This window comes from Thermobia domestica, chromosome 14 (genome assembly GCF_964235325.1).
Source record: "Thermobia domestica chromosome 14, izTheDome1.hap1.1, whole genome shotgun sequence".
NCBI lineage: Eukaryota > Metazoa > Arthropoda > Insecta > Zygentoma > Lepismatidae > Thermobia > Thermobia domestica.
Window position 1 is genome coordinate 72758676 of NC_137467.1, and position 22830 is coordinate 72781505.

At 35.7% G+C, this 22830-nt stretch overlaps 2 protein-coding genes across 3 annotated transcripts in view; one reads left to right on the plus strand and one right to left on the minus strand.

The window, feature by feature from the left end:
* Positions 1–19165, minus strand: part of LOC145669725 (calpain-D-like) — a 92026-nt gene extending 72861 nt beyond the window's left edge. The window contains exon 1 of the mRNA XM_081738047.1: positions 18723–19165. Coding sequence (XP_081594173.1) covers positions 18723–19021 — 299 coding nt within the window. The 5' untranslated portion in view covers positions 19022–19165. The remainder of the gene's footprint in view (positions 1–18722) is intronic.
* A 42-nt stretch (positions 19166–19207) lies between these two features.
* dos (daughter of sevenless) overlaps positions 19208–22830 on the plus strand; it is a 48400-nt gene continuing 44777 nt past the window's right edge. The window contains exon 1 of one of the 2 annotated variants that reach the window (XM_081738049.1): positions 19208–19421. In XM_081738049.1, the coding sequence (XP_081594175.1) occupies positions 19344–19421 (78 nt within the window). In that variant the 5' untranslated portion in view covers positions 19208–19343. Of the gene's footprint in view, positions 19422–19560; positions 19727–22830 lie in introns of those variants that run through there. The other variant, XM_081738050.1, reaches the window with a different exon arrangement.

A 22830-nucleotide genomic window follows, 5' to 3' on the forward strand; every position in this document is an offset into this window, starting at 1 on the left:
GAAATTAAATAATGAGGTAAGAGCGATAACAACAATTTCCGTTGACGCCACATTACTATAGTTTAGCGACTGCTTGTTGAAGGGTCCGAAATCGAAAGACCGGATGGGGTCTAGATTGAGTGGGTCCCTCGTAAGTGTGCCCCTGTTGTAGACAAAACGTACGTACAGTATATTCTAAATAGAAGCCCTTCCTTCTTGGATAAACCCTTGGCTTGGCTATTGCTAGCAGAACTGCAAAGTGTGAAGCTTCCCTACGCCGTGATCTGCTAATCTATTCGCACTGAAATAAAATTTATCGCTTTTAATAACATAAATCAACTGTCAATTTCTCTTCCTCTTTTAACACGAGAACCTGAACGAAATTCTCTTCATTTTACTATTTTATTATCAGACTAACTCTCCGTCAACCGTGGCCTGTACATAGCACTAGGCAGGCATCTTTCTTACCTTTATCGAATAAGGAAAAGGAAGAAGAAAATTTAATACTATACTAATGTTCTTCTGGTGTCATGAGGAAAAACCAGTTAAAAGAAAATTAATTAGGACGGCCTATGTCTGGTGTAAAATTTTATTAAAATAATCGATGCAATATTATGTAATTATGTAATAAAATAATTAAATATAATGCAATAAAATGTAATGCATGTAATAATGTAAAATGTAATAAAATGTAATATAATGCAATAAATTATTATTTGATTAGAATTTAAGAGTATTTTATAGATTAAAATCTCATGCTACTCTTTCAATAGATGTATTCATGTTTATAACTTGAAAATAATGCAAACTGCAAACTAGGGAAGGGGAAATAAGGAACGAACCATATACAGGCAGTGTTTTTCACTGGAAGAAGGAAGATTTTCTGTTGAAAGTGTCAAATAACAAAACAACAGAAAGCATTAGGAGTTTTTAGGCTATTTTTTTTTTCTTCGTCAAAATATTGAAGTCATTCCGTTCCTTACTCAAATGACAGAGTCGATATGTTTTTCTCACCCCCTATCCCAGCCGAAAAATGTCGCCAGTTAGAATTTTATGTATGCATAGTCTCGTAGTGCATAGTTGGCAACATCGGATTTCGGAAAAAATGTAGGTTTCACTACCATGTAGTAGGCGGAGCAGGCTAATAGATCAATTTTCTGGACCACCCAATAAGGACGTCAAGAAATTTCCTATAGTTTACAGTGTACTGTGATAACGGTTTGCCATATCTTATTAACCATAGTGCACTGTAATAACGACAGGCTATATCTCATTAACTATACAGTGTACTGTGAAAACGATACGATATATCTCATTAACCATACAGTGTACTATGATAACGGTGGGTATATCTCATTAACCATACAGCGTACTGTGATAACGGTAGACCATATCTCATTAACCATACTGTGTACTGTGATAACGGTAAGCTATATCTCATTAACCATACTGTGCACTGTGATAACGGCACGCTATATCTCATTAATCATAATGTGTACTGTGATAACGGTAAAGTATATCTCATTAACCATACTATGTACTGTGATAACGATACGCTATATCTCATTAACCATACAGTGTACTATGATAACGGTGGGTATATCTCATTAACCATACAGCGTACTGTGATAACGGTAGACCACATCTCATTAACCATACTGTGTACTGTGATAACGGTAACCTATATCTCATTAGCCATACTGTGCACTGTGATAACGGCACGCTATATCTCATTAATCATAGTGTGTACTGTGATAACGGTAAGGTATATCTCATTAACCATACTGTGTACTGTGATAACGATACGCTATATCTCATTAACCATACAATGTACTGTGATAACAATACGCTATATCTCATTAATCATACCGTGTACTGTGATAACGATACGCTATATCTCATTAACCATACTGTGTACTGTGATAACGATACGCTATATCTCATTAGCCATACTGTGTACTGTGATAACGGTAGGCTACATCTCACAGTATGAAATGTGATGCTTACATATCAAAATTAGGGCTGCTTCTCAGGATTTCAAAATTATATGTATTTACGACTACAGAGATTTCTTTATTCAATATCTGATTCTCTCTCAGAGAGCGAAATTCAAATCAGAGAGAGCAGACACACCGACATCTATTACTGACAATGGTTCGGGATGTATTCATAGCACTTCACCTCTATCTCTATAGAATTTCTAGATTACTTTACAAACTAGTTGCTTTTCATCATTCATAAATTAGTATCTACTTTGCTACTTTCTAGTGCAAATGGAAATGGAAATTAAAAAATTATATTATTAATTAGTTATATAAGGTACAGTAAACGAATTTCAATTTTTTAAACCTATAAATTATTTAAAATCTAGAAGTAAATGAAAATAAAGTAATTACTCATATGGTTCTTATAATTTCGAAAATAAAGTAAAGAAATTAAAAGAAATTCCTTCCCGGGAATTTATATACCAGGGAAAAAAGCCCGGGAATATTCCCATTTTTATTTTCCTTCCCACTGGGAATATTCCCACTTAACCACAACATGTCAACTGTGCTAGTATTAATGAAAGTATACTGTATAGAATAATCTGCATTAAATAAAAAAAAATAATTAGGCTTTTATTTGATCATCTGCTTAGACTTTTATTATTGTTTAGCTATATTAGAGAAATAACTATTATCTCTGAAACAGAGCTTCTAAAATAATTTTATTATTTATTTGGCACGTGTCAATTTACCAAACAGTAAACAACTTGTGACGAATAATATCGTGAAACACTACAAAATCACGTGATGCAAGAACTATTGGAAAATAGCCAGGGACTTCAGCTGAGAGGAATATCAGGAAGTTTGAACAACGTTAAGGTTTTAAATAGTTTTTTTTTTCTTTCTTTTTTTATTTAACTAAGTACAGATAAACTAACAAGTGTGCCTTACAAACAACTTTGAGAATTATACCAGACTCTTAATGTCATATATAGCGCTTCATTCGTTTGTTTCATTCTTTGAATCTACTGTTCCTTTTCATCACTGAGAATATACAGGGTGTTACAAAAATTAGTTACAATCAGTGGCGTATTTACGGGGGTGGCTTGCAGAATTTTCACATTTCCAGGCAAAGCCCCTCCCGAAACAAAATCGTAAATACGCCACTGGTTACAATATTTTGGGAAGAGATTCCTCACATCAAAATAAGAAAGAAAAAAAAGTACATATGGGGAACTGCACTGCACTCGAAAGTGATAGTTTCGTAGTTATAAGGTGCCGAAAACGTGAAACAAATTAACTTTCAAGGTCCATAGTTCCACTACTATAGGACCGATCGTAGTCATGTCAAGACATCACTGAGGAACTAGTATGTGAACTATCTAAATGTGAACTATACCCATCCATATGTGAACTATCTACCTAAAGTTCACTTATTTCACGTTTTCGGCACTCTATGACTCCGAAACTATCCACTTTTGAGTACACGTCCATACGAACTTTTCTTCTTATTTCAATGTGAGGAATCTGTTCCTAAAATATTGTGCCAGATTTTTGTAACACCCTATACAACAAGGTAGATGTACAGTAACTCTAAAATACATGAACTCCCACCAGGATTTGAACTTTCTGTTTTCCACACCAAAATTGCCACAAGGAAACTTTGTTGCAAATGTTCTTATATATTCCTACATTTTATAAAAAAAGAAGTGTAAACCAGTCGCGAGCAGTTTCTTCATATCTCATTCAATCTCATGAGCCATTGATGAACAAGAAACCCTCGAGTACACCATCCTCACTTCTGGTCTAGTGGCTACCACACGTGCCTTTGATGTACGGGATCCCGCTTTCGATTTCCAGAGGGAGAACCTTGAAATTTGAACTCAATACGTTTGTTCGGATTTCACCTTAAACTGTAGATCCACGTCTCATACAGCCTCGGTGCTAAAAAGGGACGTCAAACCAGAACAAATCAAACTAAAGTCCATTTCAATTCAGCTCATGTAAGCTTGTGGTAGAGATCTTGAAATGAAATCTTTAATTTCACGTTTCACAATTAAATTCTTTAGGCCAAAGGAAACGTATGATTAATGAAAATGAATGATTATGAAATGATTAGTGGAATGAGAACAAAGGAGGGTACGGGATAACTCTGAGAAAACCCAATGACACAATATTAACTACCATAAAATAAAATGGCCTGGGATCACACATATCTTGTCCGTTGAGTCTCTCGGGGTTCTGTGTTTCTTCCCATTCCCTTCGTTCTCCAATTATTCCTTTTGCAATCGTCCATTTGCATTTATCAACCTTCTCTTAGAAGATGTAACCAGTTACAAATCACTCGACGTAACTGTCCATTTGAAATGAAAATGAAATGAAATTTTTAAGTTTTACGTCCCACGGTTATGCCGGTTAGGCTAAAGGAGACGGTGATGATGAGAGATGAATGAAATGGTGGAATGAAGAAAGTGGGAAGAAACGGGAGAACCCCGAGAAAACCCACGAACACGGTGTTTGTCCACCACAAAGTCCACATGGCGCGAGCTGGGATCGAACTAGGGACCCCAAGCACAGGAGGTGAACGCTCTACCACTGAGCCACCCCCCATTGCCCATTTGAGGTCCTTAGCCGCTCCAAAGACTGGTTGAACTCTGGTTGAACTGCGTCTAGCCCAGCGACGAGCACGTGATCAGCGCTCTGCGTCGCCCTGTCACCAACCGCTGTATCAGGAGCTTTCTATACCTAGTGGCCATCACATCTTTTCACTCATGTGACTCCCCAGTTTGCCTCACGACGCTGGATGGACGCCGAAAATTTTGATGCACCGACCGAGAATCTAACCCGGAACCATGTGGACATGAATCCAACGCTTTAACCACTGGATTATGGTGTCCTCTAAAGATGTAATCACTGTTCGGAAAACTAAAAATTTCCTTTTACCTTCGCTTCATTTCATTTGGTCCCTTAACCTCAGTATTAAAGGGAAGTTGAGTAATATTGAGATACTAGCAGCGTTCACCCCGCTTCGCTGCGGTCACCCCGGAACGCAATAAACTTTGTTACTTAGATAATTTTTACTTTTTCGCTTTCAAGTGATATGATAAAAACCATTATAACGCCTGTCATGTATGTTAACCCGCCGAGTGACACGGTCATGCGGGTTGCATATAAATACGTTTATTTTTATACCTATGATGAACTAACAAAGCATTTGTACGTAATGGACACCTGAATGGTCAATTATCTCAAGACACTGGTAATTGAAAATTAAAGTGATATGATAAAAACCATCTAGGGTCCAAATCCTAATAACCCCCCAAAAATAAAAGAAATTGGTTCAGCCGTATTAGCGTGATGAGCGGACAAAGGATTTGTACGTTCTCTTTTATATATATAGATGAGATATAACAAAGAATTGAACCATAATGCTCTATTTCAGAAGGGATTTAGACTACAGCATTCATCCTTTTCTTGAGAATAACAATCAATCTCCCTTACCTTCAACTTTAACCTCGCATAGTGATAACGTAGGAAAGTGAAGTGATTGAAAATTACCAAACAGAAACGGAATCTAGTCACGTGATGTTAAAGATATATTCACGTTTTTGAAACAGGAATTAAGATTATAAAAACATTTGAACCGCCCCCCCCCCCAAAAAAAAAAAAAGCTTTGATCATGGAGAAAAGATTGAGTTAGTTTAGGTGTTTTGGAAAGAGAACTCTGTGTATCGAATACGAATTTTAACGAACAGTGCTCATTTGGGCTTCAACAATTCCCAAGGTCCAGTTTTAAAAGCTTCATTGGCAACTTCTCTCCCCAAAATCTTTAAAACAACCTCATCTATCTGCATGATAAAGCCACCACTGACGCCACTTCAAATCCCCTTGACCTTATTTACGTGAGAAACATGTATCATCCAAGACTTCTTCTTTCTATTCTATAAATAACACACTTATCTATGTGCAGTGCAACCATGTTTGTGTTGCGTACATCTCGTGGGTAAAGAAGAAACGTTCTAACCTTCTGTTTCAGAAGATCGGCTCTAGATTCTCGGTAGGACTCGTGCCGATTAGGAATCCATTTAATTGTAGATTCACATCTAATACATATAGCCTTTGTGCTAGGAAGGAAAGTTAAAAAGCAATCAATGATCATGTTTTGAAATGTGGAATGTGGAATATCTCGAAGAGTGAATAAACACCTTCAAGACCAACATGATTGATTCAAGGTGTAATATCCGTAAGTTTCTACAAATGGCAGATATGGCGTGGCCGTGCTACCTAATCTGTCAGTTGAGGTGTCACTTGCCTGTCACAGTTGAGGTGTCACAGGGCCTGTAAATCTCAACATGTGACAATTTAAGTTGCTCTGCATCTACCAGCTCCAGGTGCAGATTGAATTCTGTAATCGCTCTACGGTTCTTCTTGACAATCCTCTTCAATGCTCGACTATTCCCATCACTAAGATTACCTTTCCGTTCACTATTACCCCTCGTGACACACTATTATATACTGACTGCAACGCACAATTTGGAATCCTTGAAACTCAAGAGAGGTCCTGCCCGCTTCAACACATACTTTAATCCTGCCCTGCCTGATGTACTATAGACGACTACCTAACACACTACCAGCAACAGCCAGATAATGCACACACATCTTCTGTGTTATTACCTTACACATTTTACGTGTACATATTTCCTTTATTATAATAACCACATGCAGAGCATCAAGCATTTCAATTTCTTCCTAAACCTCACTCAACTGCACAGAACTTTTATCCCTCAGTCTATCACTTCCGGGACCCCAATCTCACGTCACTTATTATGGCCTTGACTTCAGTGACATTAGCGTAAGTGAGGCTGAGGCTGGACTTCAACTGAGGTTGTTCCAACAAGGGCCCAAATTTTCATTGGATGTCATTTTTGTTCTGCTCTTAGGTGGCACTGAATATTCCATAGCTATTATGTAAACATGGCGATTTTACTGGTCATTAAGCGCGACATGAACAAACACGTTATTTTATTGCGGAAAATTCCACATTGACCAGAACTGACCTCCAAGACCATCGTACAACTTCTTTCTTTGAGACTTTAAATGTAATATTTACAAAAATAAATAAGTAGAAAAAGGGGTACTCAGCGCGTCATTAATGTGGCAATGCGTCATGGAGTGCATATTGGCAGTAATTTGAAGGTCATTGGATAACATGACGAGCGTAGTCGTGTGCGCAAATCAGTTGTGTATGCTGTGAAGGTGAGTACTGTGTGTATTTCTGAAATCTTTAATGTTCGGAATGCTCCATGGGTACCATTTTGGGTTCACTACCATCTCCATGTGACTTTGGGTTATTGATGTGAAGTCCTATTATATTCTTAGATGTGTTTCTATCTGTACATTACAATATGATTGCAAAATTTAATTTTTAAGGAATTTACGAACCAAAATTCCTTTATATATTTATCCTGTCGCTCCCTCCGGAAGACATCAAACGAAGTAGTAGCAATTAACCTATTTCCGTTTTCAATGTTGATCACTTGAGCAAAAACGGTAACAAATAGCAAAAACCGGTTTCCTGCAGTCTATTAAGTGTCCCAAGAATACACTTTACCTATATACAGTACTTAACTGGAGGAAGGTCTGTGAAGAATATGGGATGAAAATAAATGTGAGAAAGACAAACGCCATGATGACTGGAACGAAGCAGTCGGTGTCAAATATAGAAGTAAGAGGGGAGAAAATAGAACAAGTGACTAATTTTCGATATCTCGGTAGCATTATTAGTGATGATATGAAGTGTGAAGGTGAAACAAAAGCACGAATAGGAATGGCGAAAGAAGCTTTTAGGAGAAAGGAAAGACTATTTTGTGGGATCTTGAATAAAGAGTTGAGAAAAAGACTCATAAAATGCTTCGTGTGGAGTGTTGTACTGTATGAGGCAGAACATGGACATTACGCAAAAATTATGAAAAACGACTGGAAGCTTTCGAAATGTGGGTGTGGAGAAGAATGGAAAGAATTTGTTAGGTCGAGCGGAAAACGAATGAGAGGGTGTTAGAAATGGTGGGTGAGAAAAGAACACTTTTAGATATTCTTAAAGAAGAAGAAGAGAAATTGGCTGGGACATTGGCTAAGAAGGGACTATATCATGAGGGACGTGCTAGAGGGTATGGTGGCAGGAAAGAGAGGGAGGGGGTGAAGGAGGCTACAACTGATGGATGATACCATAACAGAAAAATCGTAAAGACGAAGAAGTTAGCGGAAGACCGTGGAGCATGGAAGCTTCTCAGCCGCGGCAAGTAACCTGTTAATAATGGCAGAATACCTATGATGACGATAATGTCTTTAACTCTCTCTAAAAACTTAGCGTACGCGCCTTTGGCGTGGGAGACCCGGGTTCGATTCCCGGCGGGAGCTCATGTGGTTCGGATTTCATGTTAATCAGTAGGTCCACGTCTCATATAGTCTCGCTGCTGAATGGGACGCTAAACTAAAATCAACTCAACTCAACTCTCTCTAAAAACCGGAAATGATAAAAATCAGTTACAGCTTCCGGTTTCAATACTGATCCACATAGAGCAAAAACGATAAGAGATCGAGTGAAATAATAATGATTATTTAAAATCGATTTAGCGTTCTAAGAATAAGTACCATAATTTCTCTCAACCCTCTAGTAAAAGAGGTAACAGATAAAGCAAAGTTTTTATTATTATTATTATTATTATTATTATTATTATTATTAATTAAGCGTCCCAGAAAATGTCATATTTTCAGTCTAATCTCGATACTAAAACCGGGAAAAATCTACTACCACTTCTGGTTTCAATATAAATTGAGAACGCTACACAAACCAAACTCCTTCATGTAGTGTACACGTCACACTGCTACTTGTTTCATGAAAGCTATATTATTTTACCGGGATTAACTTAATTAACTGATAGGACACATATCTGGGTTATTCCATGTCAAATCACTAACTTTAAAACATGACCGTGCTTCAATTTCTCAGATTCTCTTCAAAATTTTTCATACATTAATATCAATGAAATTATGCTAAAGTAATTTTTTCTGATTTTTTGGATGAGAAATGGGCCGGGGAGAAATTTTTGAAAAATGTGAATTTTGCTTCAATTTCACTTTCCGGCACTCAGCATCATGGAACTAAATTACCATAACTTCCTTATTTTTAAAGTTATTTTGCTCATCCAGGTGTCAAATGAAAGCTTACTTTTTGCTCTTTCAGTAGATCTTAAGTAGGACTAACCTTGCAAGAAGTTACAATGTCAAACACTAATGAGCATACAAAGGAAATTTGAGGGTTTTTTACAAATTGTGCCGTTGCTCAAAAGCTACAACTATGAAACTTCTTTTTGTACATTCATCTTGACACGTACATAGTATGGTTAAAAAATAAAGAGGGTATTGTTTGTATTTTTGTAATTATCATTTTTTATGTACGGAAATATAAAGTTTTAAGTTTGTTACAAATTGTGTTATTGCTCGTAAGTTACAACTATGAAACTTTTGAAACTTTTTACATAGAATCATCTTAGTACATACATGACATGGTTAAAAAATAAAAAGGGGTGTTTTTGGTATTGTTGTAATTATTATTTTTGTGGTATTTTACATGTATGGAAATATACAGTTTTAAGTTTTGTTACAAATTGTGTCATTGCTCATAAGTTACAACTATGACATTCTTGAAACTTCTTTTTATAGAATCAGTTTATCACATACATGATATGGTTAAAAAATAAAAAGGGTGCTGTTGGTATTTTTGCAGTTATTATTATTATTTTTATTTGTGTTTTAAATGTACAGAAATATACAGATTTACTGTTGTTAACAGATTATGTCTTTCCTCTGAAGTAGTGATGGCCAATTCCGGAATTTTTACTTTCCGGATTCCGGAAAGTAACATCGGAAAAATTCCGATTTCGAAAAAATCAGGAATTCGGAAAAATTCCGGAAAGTGAAATTTCCGATTTCGGAAAATCTTGGCCATCCCTACTCTGAAGTGACAACTGTCACACTTTAAAACTTTTTCAAATAATCATCTTAGTAAATATTAGATATGCTTAAAAATAGAACTGGTGTAATGTGTTGCTTTGGTATTACCATAATACTATATTTTTGTATTTTAACTATGACTTTCAACTTTTTTACCAATTGTACAGTCCGCAGCAAAAGACCTGTAACATGAGCATGTAAGTTTATTGTGAAACTACGCCTAACAGCGCAGGGCATCAACATAACGTCTAAGTGGCACGAATCACGCCAAAGAAACCTCGGCGTCCTCCCCCGCACACTTATTTTGGAACTAAAGACTTCGTCGTTTCACAATAAACTTTCATGTTCATGTTGCACGTTTTTTGCTGCGGACTGTACCATCTCTTACAACCATCAATTTTTTTTAACTTTTTATAGGATTAGTTTGCAGGTATGATTAAATAACAAAAGGGAATACTTTTTTTTTTTTTTTGTAATAATCTTACGGTTTTGTGAATTGAAAATATAGGCCTAGCAATGTAAGGGGTTGAGTGATTATTACAAGCCCTATCAACAGAAATAAAAAATAATAGACTAATGTACATAGATGAAAACAATAAACATACACACCTAGAATTACATAGAATTCTTAGAATTACATAGATTTACATACAAAATGATGTGTCCTGTATTTCACAGCTCATTCTTTTCATTGATGATATGATGTCTTCTTTTAATTTTGCTTTCAGCTGCGTAAATCCGGGCTGATTGACTTGTAAGAGATAGACCAGGAACTTCCCAGATAATATTTTCAAAATGTATTCAACAAAAGTCTTTATTTTCTGGCCAGTAAAATATAGAAGGTCCAAAGCAATTCATGAATTGCACTCTGACGTACAAAAATAATAATAACAAAAATACCAAGAGCACCCTTTTTATACTTTAAACATATCATGTATGTGCTAATATGATCCTATAAAAAAGATTTCAAGAGTTTCATAGTTGTAATTTATGAGGAATGACTCAATTTGTAACAAAACTTAAAACTGTATATACCAAATAAATAAATAAATAAAATAAAAAATAAAATAATAATAATAATTACAAAAATACCAAAAGCACCCTTTTTATTTTTTTTAACCATATCATGTTTGGGCTAAGATGATTCTATTTAAAAAGTTTCAAAAGTTTCATAGTTGTAACTTACGAGCAATGACACAATTTGTAACAAAACTTAAAATCTCCGTACATAAAAAATAATAATTACAAAAATACAAAAACACCCTCTTTATTTTTTAACCATACTATGTACGTGTTAAGATGAATGTACAAAAAAGTTTCATAGTTGTAACTTTTGAGGAATAGCAAAATTTGTAAAAAAAAAACTAAAATTTGCTTTGTATGCCCATTAATGTTTGACAGTGTAACTTTTGAAAGGTTAGGCCTACTTAAGATTTACTGAAAGAGCAAAAATGAAGCTTTCATTTGACATCTGGATGAGCCCAATAACTTTAAAAATAAGGAAGTTATGGTGATTTAGTTCCGTGATGCTGAGTGCCAAAAAGTGAAATTGAAGCAAAATTCACATTTTTCAAACAATTTCTCCCCGGCCCATTTCTCATCCAAAAAATCGGAAAAAATTAATTCTGCATAATTTCATTGATATTAATGTATGAACATTTTTTGAAGAGAATCTGAGACATTGAAGGACAGTGCTCTATTAATGTATGAACATTTTTTTGAAGAGAATTTAAGACATTGAAGGACAGTGCTCTAAGTGATTTTACATGGAATGATCCATCCAATAATAAAATAAACCAACGGACAGAAATGATACCAGCAATGTGTGCTTATGAATAAACGTAAAAATTCCTTAACGAACATATACGAGGATGATGACAAGACGACGTTGAAATGTATACGAAATAGTTAATAATGCGAGTGCTTAAGTGAGTTATTTTACTATGAATGCTAATATTGTAATTATGGTATATGCATAAAGCTAGTATATATAAAAAATACCTACATTGACATAGTGACCAACATTGGTTAAGTGTGAAATACAATATTGGACAATTGTCCCCATGCTATAAGCAGCAAGTTCTTGATTTTCTGACCAAGTTTCCAGTTACATTTTCACATAATTGTGGCTCAATTCAACAGTGCCACGCCACATTATTATTCTTCGGAGCATCTTCAGTGAGGGATTGTTTTTGCTGTAGGTAGAGACTGAACTTTAAAAAAAGTTCATCTCGGGGACAGATTCTGGTTGATATACAGTTTTCTTACATTTGTAGAAACTTTGCACAATAATAATGCATCGTTTGTTCATGTAGAGATTCATTGGTAGTAATCGCAATCTGTATCTATGAAGTAACCAGTATTGCCTAACAGCAGAACAAAAAATAGTTCTGAAGAAAATCTTGCGCTGTTCTTGGAACTCCATTGGTTGAAGGTTACCCACAGTCTCACTTATAGCTAACATAACTGAGGTCAAGGAAATAAAGAGTGACATGAGTTTTGTGATCTGATATGAAACGAGACGAGGGGAGGGGGAGGAAGCGTAAGTGACAGACTGAGGGATAGAATGTTCTGTGGAGTGAGTGAAGTTTAAAGAAAATCGAAATGATTGATACATATGTGCCTTTCCCAATCTGAGATGAAAATAAATTTGTTCCTCTCTATTACTCTCTCCAGGAGGGCCAACCAAAGGCAACCGTGCCATTAGTGGCTCCCTAGGTAGTCTAACGGCTAGAATGCCTGCTTTTGGTGGTGAACAAGGTACGATTCAATTCCTGGTAAGTCAATTCAAATCCCACTTTACATTGTAGGTGAGTCCTACCTAGGCTCGCAGCTTAGAGAAAATGTAAATGGATTATTCCGAAAAAGTATTAGATTGTTTCATTTGCTGCAATCTTGGATTTAGGCTCATTTTTCTTTACTGCCACACGTGAAAATGGGGATTTGCAGTGGTGTGGAAAACACGCTGCTGCAAAAGTTACTACAAAAGATAGAAAGTTGCTGTTTGTACTACCTTTAAGCACAGATATTGGTTTTTAACAAAACATACACAAAGATAGGATAATATTTTCGCAAAAGGGATTTTCAAGATCTTGAATGCAGCCATCAAAAGTACAAAATTTGCTAATTTCAAAAGCCTGCACAATCAAAAGTACTTGAAATGAGATTTTCCACACAAGAACTATGGCTAGAAATGTCCCCAGAAATAATGAAATCTGTATAGCTCGAGTTGAAAGTCCAACATGCCAATTTTTGGCTCCAAAACCTGAAAATTTAGGTCAAACTTCTCAAAAGCGGGAGCAGGAAGAAATTTGAACTTTTGGTTCTAATACTCCTACTAGTTCTGAACAGAAACTTTGGATTTAATTTTATGGTTTGCATTGATGAAGGATTTACTGGTTCTCAAAATCCTTACATATTTAGAGTTTTTAAACTTAAAGTCAAGGAACTCTTAGCACCTTTCGTCAATGATGTCAGCAAAGCGTAATGTAAATATTATAATGCGAATTAAGGATAAACGTTTCTGATTTGAGAATATTACAGTACAGTATTTTCTAAGTGAATGTGGTAATGTTAGGAACTGTTAAAGTCTGTTAGTAAAAAATATAGCTATTATTTTAGAAAAGTAGAGCCAGATCCCTTATGTCATTTAGCCACTTTCTAAGGGCAACTATTGCCAACACTATTGTACTAATTTAAAAAACAAAATCCACACATTCATGGTCAGTGTAAACTGAAGCTCTTAACCTCTATTTCTATAAAGGTGAGTGATGAGCTATTCAGATTACATGGAATGTATCGCAATTTTTGATGTTCCATAATAATGAACGCCATGTGAGGTTGAATGAAGAGTGATAGCGTAGTAGTTAGCACACTGGCACCAATATTAGAGGCTCCAGCTAGACGTCAGAATATCATTGAATCCACACTCATGGACAACAAGCTGTTTTCTTTATTTACCATACACTAGAAGAAATATTTGCTCTTTGCACGGGGAAAATAGCTTACGAAAAATACTTGAAACCCCTTCTTATCTCCGGTGAAAACTCTAGTTTGGGGATAAATGTATCGCTCTATTCCCTTAGGATGTACCCTTTCGCAAATAAGATAAAAATCCAGCCTTGACGCAGATACTATGTACCAAGTCATTTCAAACGGTTCAGTCATTTTCCTGTGATGTGATCACGAACAACAGACAATGGTTTCGATGTGGTGAAAGTAATTATAGAAAAAGGTCTTCATCTCTTTAAAAGCGGAATTTTCGAAAACTTCACAACACTTGTCCGCTTATCGTTCTGTTCGACTCCATAATTTTTGATGTAAATGAGATTAACAATTACACTCCCGACAGCGTTAAATTCCAAGTTCAGTCCCCATTGGCATGGGGATGAGAAGAGGCGAAAAATAAAATGTCTCAAATGACTCAGATTAGTGTCGAATTCATACCTTGGGCTCGACAAGCTAGTAGGTTACAATCGCGATGATATTTAATCACAAGTTTAGGCATGAACGGGTATGTAAGCTGGAATGGGAATTTACAGGAGTAACGCTGAAGTCACTACTCGTACATCTATACATATTTGGATGTATTATTGCAGCGTGACTTCGATGTCTGGAGCAATTTTAACGAAACTTGGTAGACACATGATTTTCTATCTGGAAAAAAGACTGTGGGAATAAAACACCCCAAAGGGTGGGAGTTGAAAGAAGCGACATGTAAAAATAACACACGACTGATATGTTTTGTGCTATCCAAAGTTTTTGAGGTCGCTGAAATAATTTAGTTACGCTTCGAATACCGTTTACATGCAATTTTATCCCTATCTGCAGAGGGGTGGGCGGGTGGGTAGAATTAAAATATTAAAAATGACTCAGACTTGTGTCAAATTCATAGTTTTCGGGGTCGGGAAATGAATTTTAGAAGATAGATAGTATCCACTTTAAGCTGGGGACTTTTAATCATATAAATTTGATTAAAGGCGTATTCTGTTGGATAGGGTATTTTGAGATTTATGCCAAAAATACTGCATTTTCTGTATTTTTATCATTACACTTTCATTTAAATAAATATTCTAAGGGGAAAGGGGATTCAAATATTTCCATAAACCTATTCTTCCCGTGCGAATAACGGACATTTCAGCTAGTATATATATATATATATATATATATATATATATATATATATATATATATATATATATATATATATATATATATATATATATATATATATATGTGTGTGTGTGTGTGTGTGTGTGTGTGTGTGTGTGTGTGTGTACAGGGTGTTAATCAACCATACTGACGAATTGTAAGAGGTGATTCCTCACATCAAAATAATAGAAAAAAGTTCATAAGGACCTATGGCCAAAAGTGCTTAGTTTCAGAGCTAGGGCTGTCGACAGTCGCGAAAAAGCTAAATTTCAACAGACCCTATTTCGAATTCCAGAAACTGTGGAAGGTGATTGTTATCAGCGTAAAGGGAGCCACGCATACACAATCTAAAAATGCATATTTCCTTAATTTTCAATAGGTGTACAGGGTATTCCCCTACAGGGTGTAATTCTCAGATACTCTTAATATAGTTTTCAAATATATCCTGATTTCAAGGAGGGTCCAAAGTAGGGAAGATGTAAGCCTTGACAACAATGGATATCCAATGCTTCGAAGGGAAGTCGGAAGTGTTACGAACCGGCAACTCTATGTATTTTCTGTATAGAATAACGTGTGATGTGATGTATTTCGTCACGGTATATGTCACATTTTCTTCACTTATAAGCGTGAAAGAAAACATCGCAGCATGCATTTTTCCCGAGACAGTGCTGCTGAAGATCCTTAACACTTCCGACATCGTGTCAGAGGATTCCGTGTTCACTACTATCAAGACTTATTGTTTGCCTACTTAGGACCAATCATAAAGTCAAAGCACATCTCAAAATTCGGTTGATGGCATGTCTTTGAATTTCACCCTGCATGGAATACTCTATACACCCATTGAACATTAATAAAATGTGCATTTTTGGACTCCGTATGCAAACTTCCTTTACGCTGATAAAGACCACCATCTACAGTTTCTCGAATTCGAAATAGGGTCTCTTGAAATTTGGCTTTTTCGTGATTTTGGACAGACCTAGCTCTGAAACTATGGACTTTTCCCCACAGGTCCATATGAACTTTTTCTCTTATTTTGTTGTGAGGAATCATCTCTTACAGTTTGTCGGTCTAGTTCATAAACACCCTGTATGTATATATACATATATATACAGGGTAAACGGTAATTACGTGGACAAACTTGGACGGATGATAATACATCTAAAAAGAAGCAAAAAAGTCCTAGTGAACATGGGGGAAATTCCGTCCCGTTTAGGAGTGACAGTGTCGAAAGCGTGGGAAAATGAGCTTCAGAGACCAACAGCTTAAAAACAATACATCGTAGAGAGTGCGGTTAAAAACGTCACTTAGAAAGCCATACCTACTCTGTTACCAAATGCAAGTTTGAAAATGCAGGTATGCATGCGCACGGGATTCCCGGACATGCTGTAAAGGAAAGAAATGTCACACGTTGTTAATCCCGTGCGCACACGTAGCTGCGTTTTCAAACATGCATTTTTTAATACGCAAAGAGAAATGACAGCAAGAGAGGAGATACTTAGGAAGGCCGCAGATAGGGTCGAAATCATAACAAGGAGAAATGATCGTCCTGAACCAAGGTCAGTGCTTATTTTTAATCTCTGGGAAAGCGTGGGTTCAACCGATTTGATTTGTAACAATCACAACATGTACTCTGAAATTTAGGCGCAACGGAACATCAAGTATTTTATTAATAACATTGCATTAAGCGACCCATAACCTACACATTTATTTTGTGATGGTCATCTGAAACACGCTAGTCAGTCAAAAAGTTTAATAGCTTTTTCAGCCTACCATCCTGAGTGAATTTTTTCCTGAATTTTCTTCATTCACATCATGCAAATGCGGGAACGATATCTAACATACAGGTTCTTTTCTGATTCCTTTCTTTCTTTACCTCTTAACCAGGTACTGATTCGCCGAGAGACGTCACCCTACATACATGATAGGCTTAATGTCATAGATGCCCAGAAATATGTACATATACAATACACATTTAAAAAAAAATCACATTCCCGTTCGTCTGGTGGCTAGCGTGAGCGCCTTTGATGCGCGAGGTCCCGGGTTCGATTTACTGCAGGAGAGCACAAAAAATTAATTTCCCAATCATTCACTTCCATTAATAATTCGCCTCTCTCTATTATTTTAAAGAGCACAGCTGCCACGTGTGATGTTAAACTTAAAAAAGAAGTCATTTTATTTTTACTAGGCAGAAAAATTCAAATTTTGCGGCAATTTATGAGCCTAGTGTACAAAAGACAGCGAAGCAGATTATAATACAATAGAATAACGTTGTGCACATTTACTTTACGTCGTATAGATTTATATTATTAGCATGCTCAGTGGTAAAATTTACACTTTTAATGTCAGGGGTCTTTAACTCGAACACAGGCCATGTATGCGGTGAAGATCGTGTCCGTTGAGTTTTCTTCCATTCCCCCTACCCATAATCATTCGGCTCGTTCAACCTATGAGCGGAAAAACTATGATGTAATCTGATATTTTACAAAATGTTTTATAAAGTATACTTTAAATGGGTCTAGTTCCGTAAGTGGCATACTCTGAGCGAATCGTTTCAAATTGCGTGAATATGTTAACTAAGTAACTTTACTCCAATATTAGGGAATGTTTCATATTAAGTTGCAATATTTCCAACTTACATCAGACTGAAATAAATACGCATTTTATTTATTTAAAAGTTAATAATGATAATCATAATAACAATAGGTCTCTCGGATATGCCTTTTGGGTTAAAGGAGACGGATAACAAATGCAAATAAATAATGAAATTACAGTGGAATGGAAAAATACAGAAAAAACTTATACTATAGATTATTGCGAAGTCAAGATCGTGCAGCCAGTTAAAGAACCTGAAAATATGCTCTCCATTATAACTCTTAAGATACTAAGAAAATATTTTCCTAAAATTATGAACAGTACGTGGTACACACGAACTTTCCTAAATTTTCACTACTTTTCATTTTAAAACTGAAGGTCAATCAAAGACGGATATTTCCATTGTCTTTTGTTTGCGCAGTGCCGGCATTTAAAAAATAATAATCGATAAATACAATTACTGATCGTTTTACTCTATAAAACATACATTGCGATTGCTCTTAATATTTACATATGCACTCTAATAAGGAGAGAAATATGGGTAAAACAATTACCACAATAAAAATAAACTGTTTTCAAAACATTATCTGTCAGTGGAAGACGAAGATTCTACAGTTTCTTTAAACAATAGGGCTCGATATCGTTTATCTGTAAGAGGTCAGTGAACGCAATTCCTCGATTTATGTAAATAGCTTATCTAGTTTCTTCAGAATAACACTGTCTGTAGGTATATACGATATTGTGTAGCTTTGAAGCAAAAATAGTCATTAAAAAAATCGATTATTTTTAATCCATATAATCGGTGCTTGTGAGTTTACATTAAGACGTATTGTTTACATTAAGAGTCAACCATAAACAAAGAAAATACACTAAATGTTCATATTTTAAACACTGTCTATTTGTACGTTGCATATATTGGGAACTTTTAATCCATTTCTGGAAAACACATGGTGAATTTTAGAAGAAATATGACACAGGTTCCGACAACTCTACCTGACTTACCTTGAAACATTGTTTTCATTTACACCGTCCTTTGTGCTTTCAGTAGATTGTGCATCTTCTATGGAGTCTTGTGTGTCGTTTCTTCGAATTAGACCGTTCTTTTGCTTTTGATAGCTTGTACAGTGACTAGATTTGAGATCATGTTTCTCAGCGCAAATACCCAACTTACGTCTATCTCCACTTTCGGAGTTTGTCTCATGCCTCAATGTTCCACACCTAATGCACTTAGTTCGTTCTGTTGGGTTTATCAAAGCACAATTTTCACAATGCCATTGCAGGACAGAAGCAATTGATCCCATTCTCTTAGAATCATGGCTAAATTTCAATTAAATTGCAGTCGATTTGCAAACAACTTCCACCAGCTGATCCACCATATTGATGCTTTTTCCTATGCCTGTTTGTAAACACAGTACGGATTGGAGGAAATTTTCTATCTCCTCCTATCGCAAGTAGAGATTATATTGTGGGATACTAGCGTTGTCCAATCACGTTAATGACCCGAGATTACTCATCAACTAGTAACGTAGATAATAGAAGAAGGGTGTCTGGCAGTAGCTGACACATTTGTAATAAATGTTTTCCTGCTAAGGAAGTTAGTTTTCCTTAATTGTTTTATCGGCTATGTCAAAAAATAGTTTAGAAGTTGTATATGAAGGCTGGTTAATCAAATCACCACCAACGAAACGAATCTGGAGAGCGGTAAGTAAATTGCATTTATTATGTGTTGGAATGCATCATTTTTAAAGTCAAGTGTATGTGGGATTTAGTAGTAAATAATAAGTGCATCGCTACAGAAGTGGGAAGTAACAATATTTTGATGTTGGATTTGGCATTACAATGTTTACTGTGTAATATCCGTGCGAGATGTAAAGGTGTCTCGTCTGATACTGTGACTGTAGAGGTTAAGAGAAGTTGGCCTGGATTAATTGAAGCAGAATGTTTATTACGTTCAGCTTTAGAATACATAATTAAGTGAATGTGAAATGTGTGGCATAAAGAAAGAGGTAAATGAATATGTATGGTTATCATATTTTAAAAATAACTTTATGTAGTGAATTTAGGTTAAAACTAATCGTCTCGCAATAAAAAAAAAATCGAAAGAGTTTTGAACTCATTCTAGAATATAATGCAACCTGCTGTTGTATAAGTGAGTTACGTACGGAGTAATTTCATTTCTGGTTATTTTAGTTCATAAGTTAATTTTGTTGTAAACAGTTTACATCTACGAATTTATGCAATGAGTTAACGTGGCCGTTGATTATAACATTAATCGCATATTGCCGTATATGAAGTCCGTGGTGTGAGTGGTAGTTTCACTCAGCTTTTCATGTATTTAGGTATTCATATAGTTAGAATGAAATGTGAATTTGTACGTGTTATGTAGAGTGTAGGTTGCGGATAGTTTTCTACAGGGAAACTTGATTTACGAAGCAAGATCTTTGGTACAAGGGTGTATTGTAAGTAAATAATCAGCTGATAGGTAAATCTTAGTCTCAATGTGTACCATTCTTAAAGTGTTATCCTACTTTATGGAAGCATAGATTTGTAAAACTTACAGAAGAAATATTTAATATTATTTCAAAAAGAAGAATGTATAATTAAGGTATATCTGTATCTTTCTTGTGACATGCGTAATTATGTTCAAAAACGAAATCCAAATGTTATGCTTTTAACTACGTAGTTGTCCATAAGAAAGCCATAGTGAACTCAGTTCATACCGCTGTGTTAAGTTATCCCTAACAGTAGAAGTCAGCGAAAGCTATTGAATACCTAAGGGGAAAGGTTCTAGGCATTACTGCTGTATCGCCGGACCAATTTGAAAATCTGAAAAGTACCAAATTGTACTGCAATCGGTTATATTTGGTTGGATTACATTACGTTATTAGGCGTGTAGTTTTACTATACGGATCCATAATATAAGTAGTAGTAGTAGTAGGAAGAGGAGGAACGGGTTAGAAGCCCCGCAGGGGTTAGTTGGGTTCTGTTCTCGACATGAAATGGGCAAATTAAAGACTTGCCCAAATTTTTCTTGCCCCTTTTACAATCTATGGATCCGTATCATAAAACAAGTATAACTCTCCGCGAAACAGTCCATCCGCCTCCACATACAGTGCCGCTTATAACATAAAAAAAAACAACATTTTCTTAACTTTTACTATTCCCCTTACCTGACTTTCACTCATTCTTCCTCACAAACTTAAATAAATTCTCCAATTGACCCGGTAAATTTCCTATAATTGGTCCGGCGATACAGCAGTTAACCCAGGTTCTAGAACACAGGTCCCCCCATATAGGTTAGTAGCTAGATTGGTTCTTTTCTGCACCAAAGTTTAATATTTAATTTACATAGTATTGCCGACCGAGCGTTAGCGAGTGAAGGTGGGTTAGAGCCCCGCAGGGCACGTTGTTATCTGTCTTGATTACAGTTAAATGGGAAGAGAGACCTGTGTTTTAGAACCTTGCCTACTTAAGGCGTATGTTTCTGCTATCTTCATTAACACGCATGCTCATCATCATTAACGCGCCATCTCGCAACGGACATACTCCTGGGATGCCACTGGGCCAACCAGCTTCGCTCTGATTTTATACAGGTAGACACACTTCGTGCTCATTACTGAACACCTAGTACAGGTTGGTTGTTGTTTTTTTCACTCACTTTTATAGCATATGTGCGCACGCTTTATTTATACCTATAACGGTAAAACCCTCCTAAAGTAAATCTTCACCCTGAGTTACAACTCTTCCCGTTATAATTCATAAGGGACTTTGAGTGCCTTTCCTAATGAAAGAAGTGCATAACTCATAATACCAGTATGCTTTCGTAAAATAGGGTAGCACGAGTTTTAGTTGTGGGTTAATTTCCAAGAAAGAAAGACAATAATAATAATCATATGCACAAATTGACCAAATGAAGAAATAGGATGAAGCAATAGTATTATATTTTAAAGACTAAATGTACTCAGGACTAAAGTATTATTCACATATTACTGAGTTCTTCATATTCAACAAGTATAGATTTCTAAATATATGCATGTTATATATGAAGGGTATATGGGATCTATAGATTTAAATAGTATTCTATGTAACTTACGAAATCACTCGTTTTTCTCATAAGATTAAGTAAGTGTGAAAGCTAATTTGCAGGGTGGATTTATTTAAATTAGTCTGATTAAATCAATCTAAAAATCATTGATTTAAATCAGATTCACGAATTAATTTAAAGTAAAAATAAGTAAAACCCCTTTTTTGTTTTGCTTTTTCAATTGTGGAAGATAATAATCGGAAGTATGTACAGCACAGTATGAAAACGAGTATCATGCAGAGGTTGATTAGGTAAAAATCCCGTTTTAAAGGGTCACGGGGGAATCCTGCTTTCTTCTCTTCGTAGCATAGGGTTTTTAAATCGTTAACTATTTCAACTGAGAAATCACCATGGACATTTAGGACGAAAATTCTTTTGTGTGCGCGTCTGTTTGTTTGTTGCTAGATAATAGGGGCGTATTTAGAACGGCCCGATCCCCTCTCCGAAACTTAAAAATTTTTAGATTTTATAACTTCAGGAGAAATTTATATGCCGCAAGCTAGTTCCATTTTTTTTAAAAATATACCCATGACAAATATCAGTAACTTTCGTGAAAAAAAGTGTCATATTGATAAACGTTGCTGTACTTTTTCCTTAATGCTTAAGAAACATTGTTTGGGATTGAAATAGGTTAACGATTGGGGCTTAATTCAAAATTCAACCCCATTACTTTCACTTAAATTATATAATTAATGTTTAGTTCGCAACTTGTATTATATGAGGAGAAAAATTTGATTTAAATAAATAAAATCCTGATTTTTTTTTCACCCTGCTAATTTGTGGCTATATGGCACAGACTGTGCGGGCTACGAGTTCAATCCCTGACTGGACAATTCAGTCAATTTCTCGAGCTCCAGTGACATTTCAAACTCGATCCTTTCCACCCTCATATTAGCTAACACGTGCTGTGTGACCTCAAATTTGGTGAACTACCTTCTTTGTTTGTCTATCGACAACTGAACTTTGAATTCGTGTCCTCCCTAGACCAAACACATATAATTATCTGGATGGTTCCAGAGTGTTCTG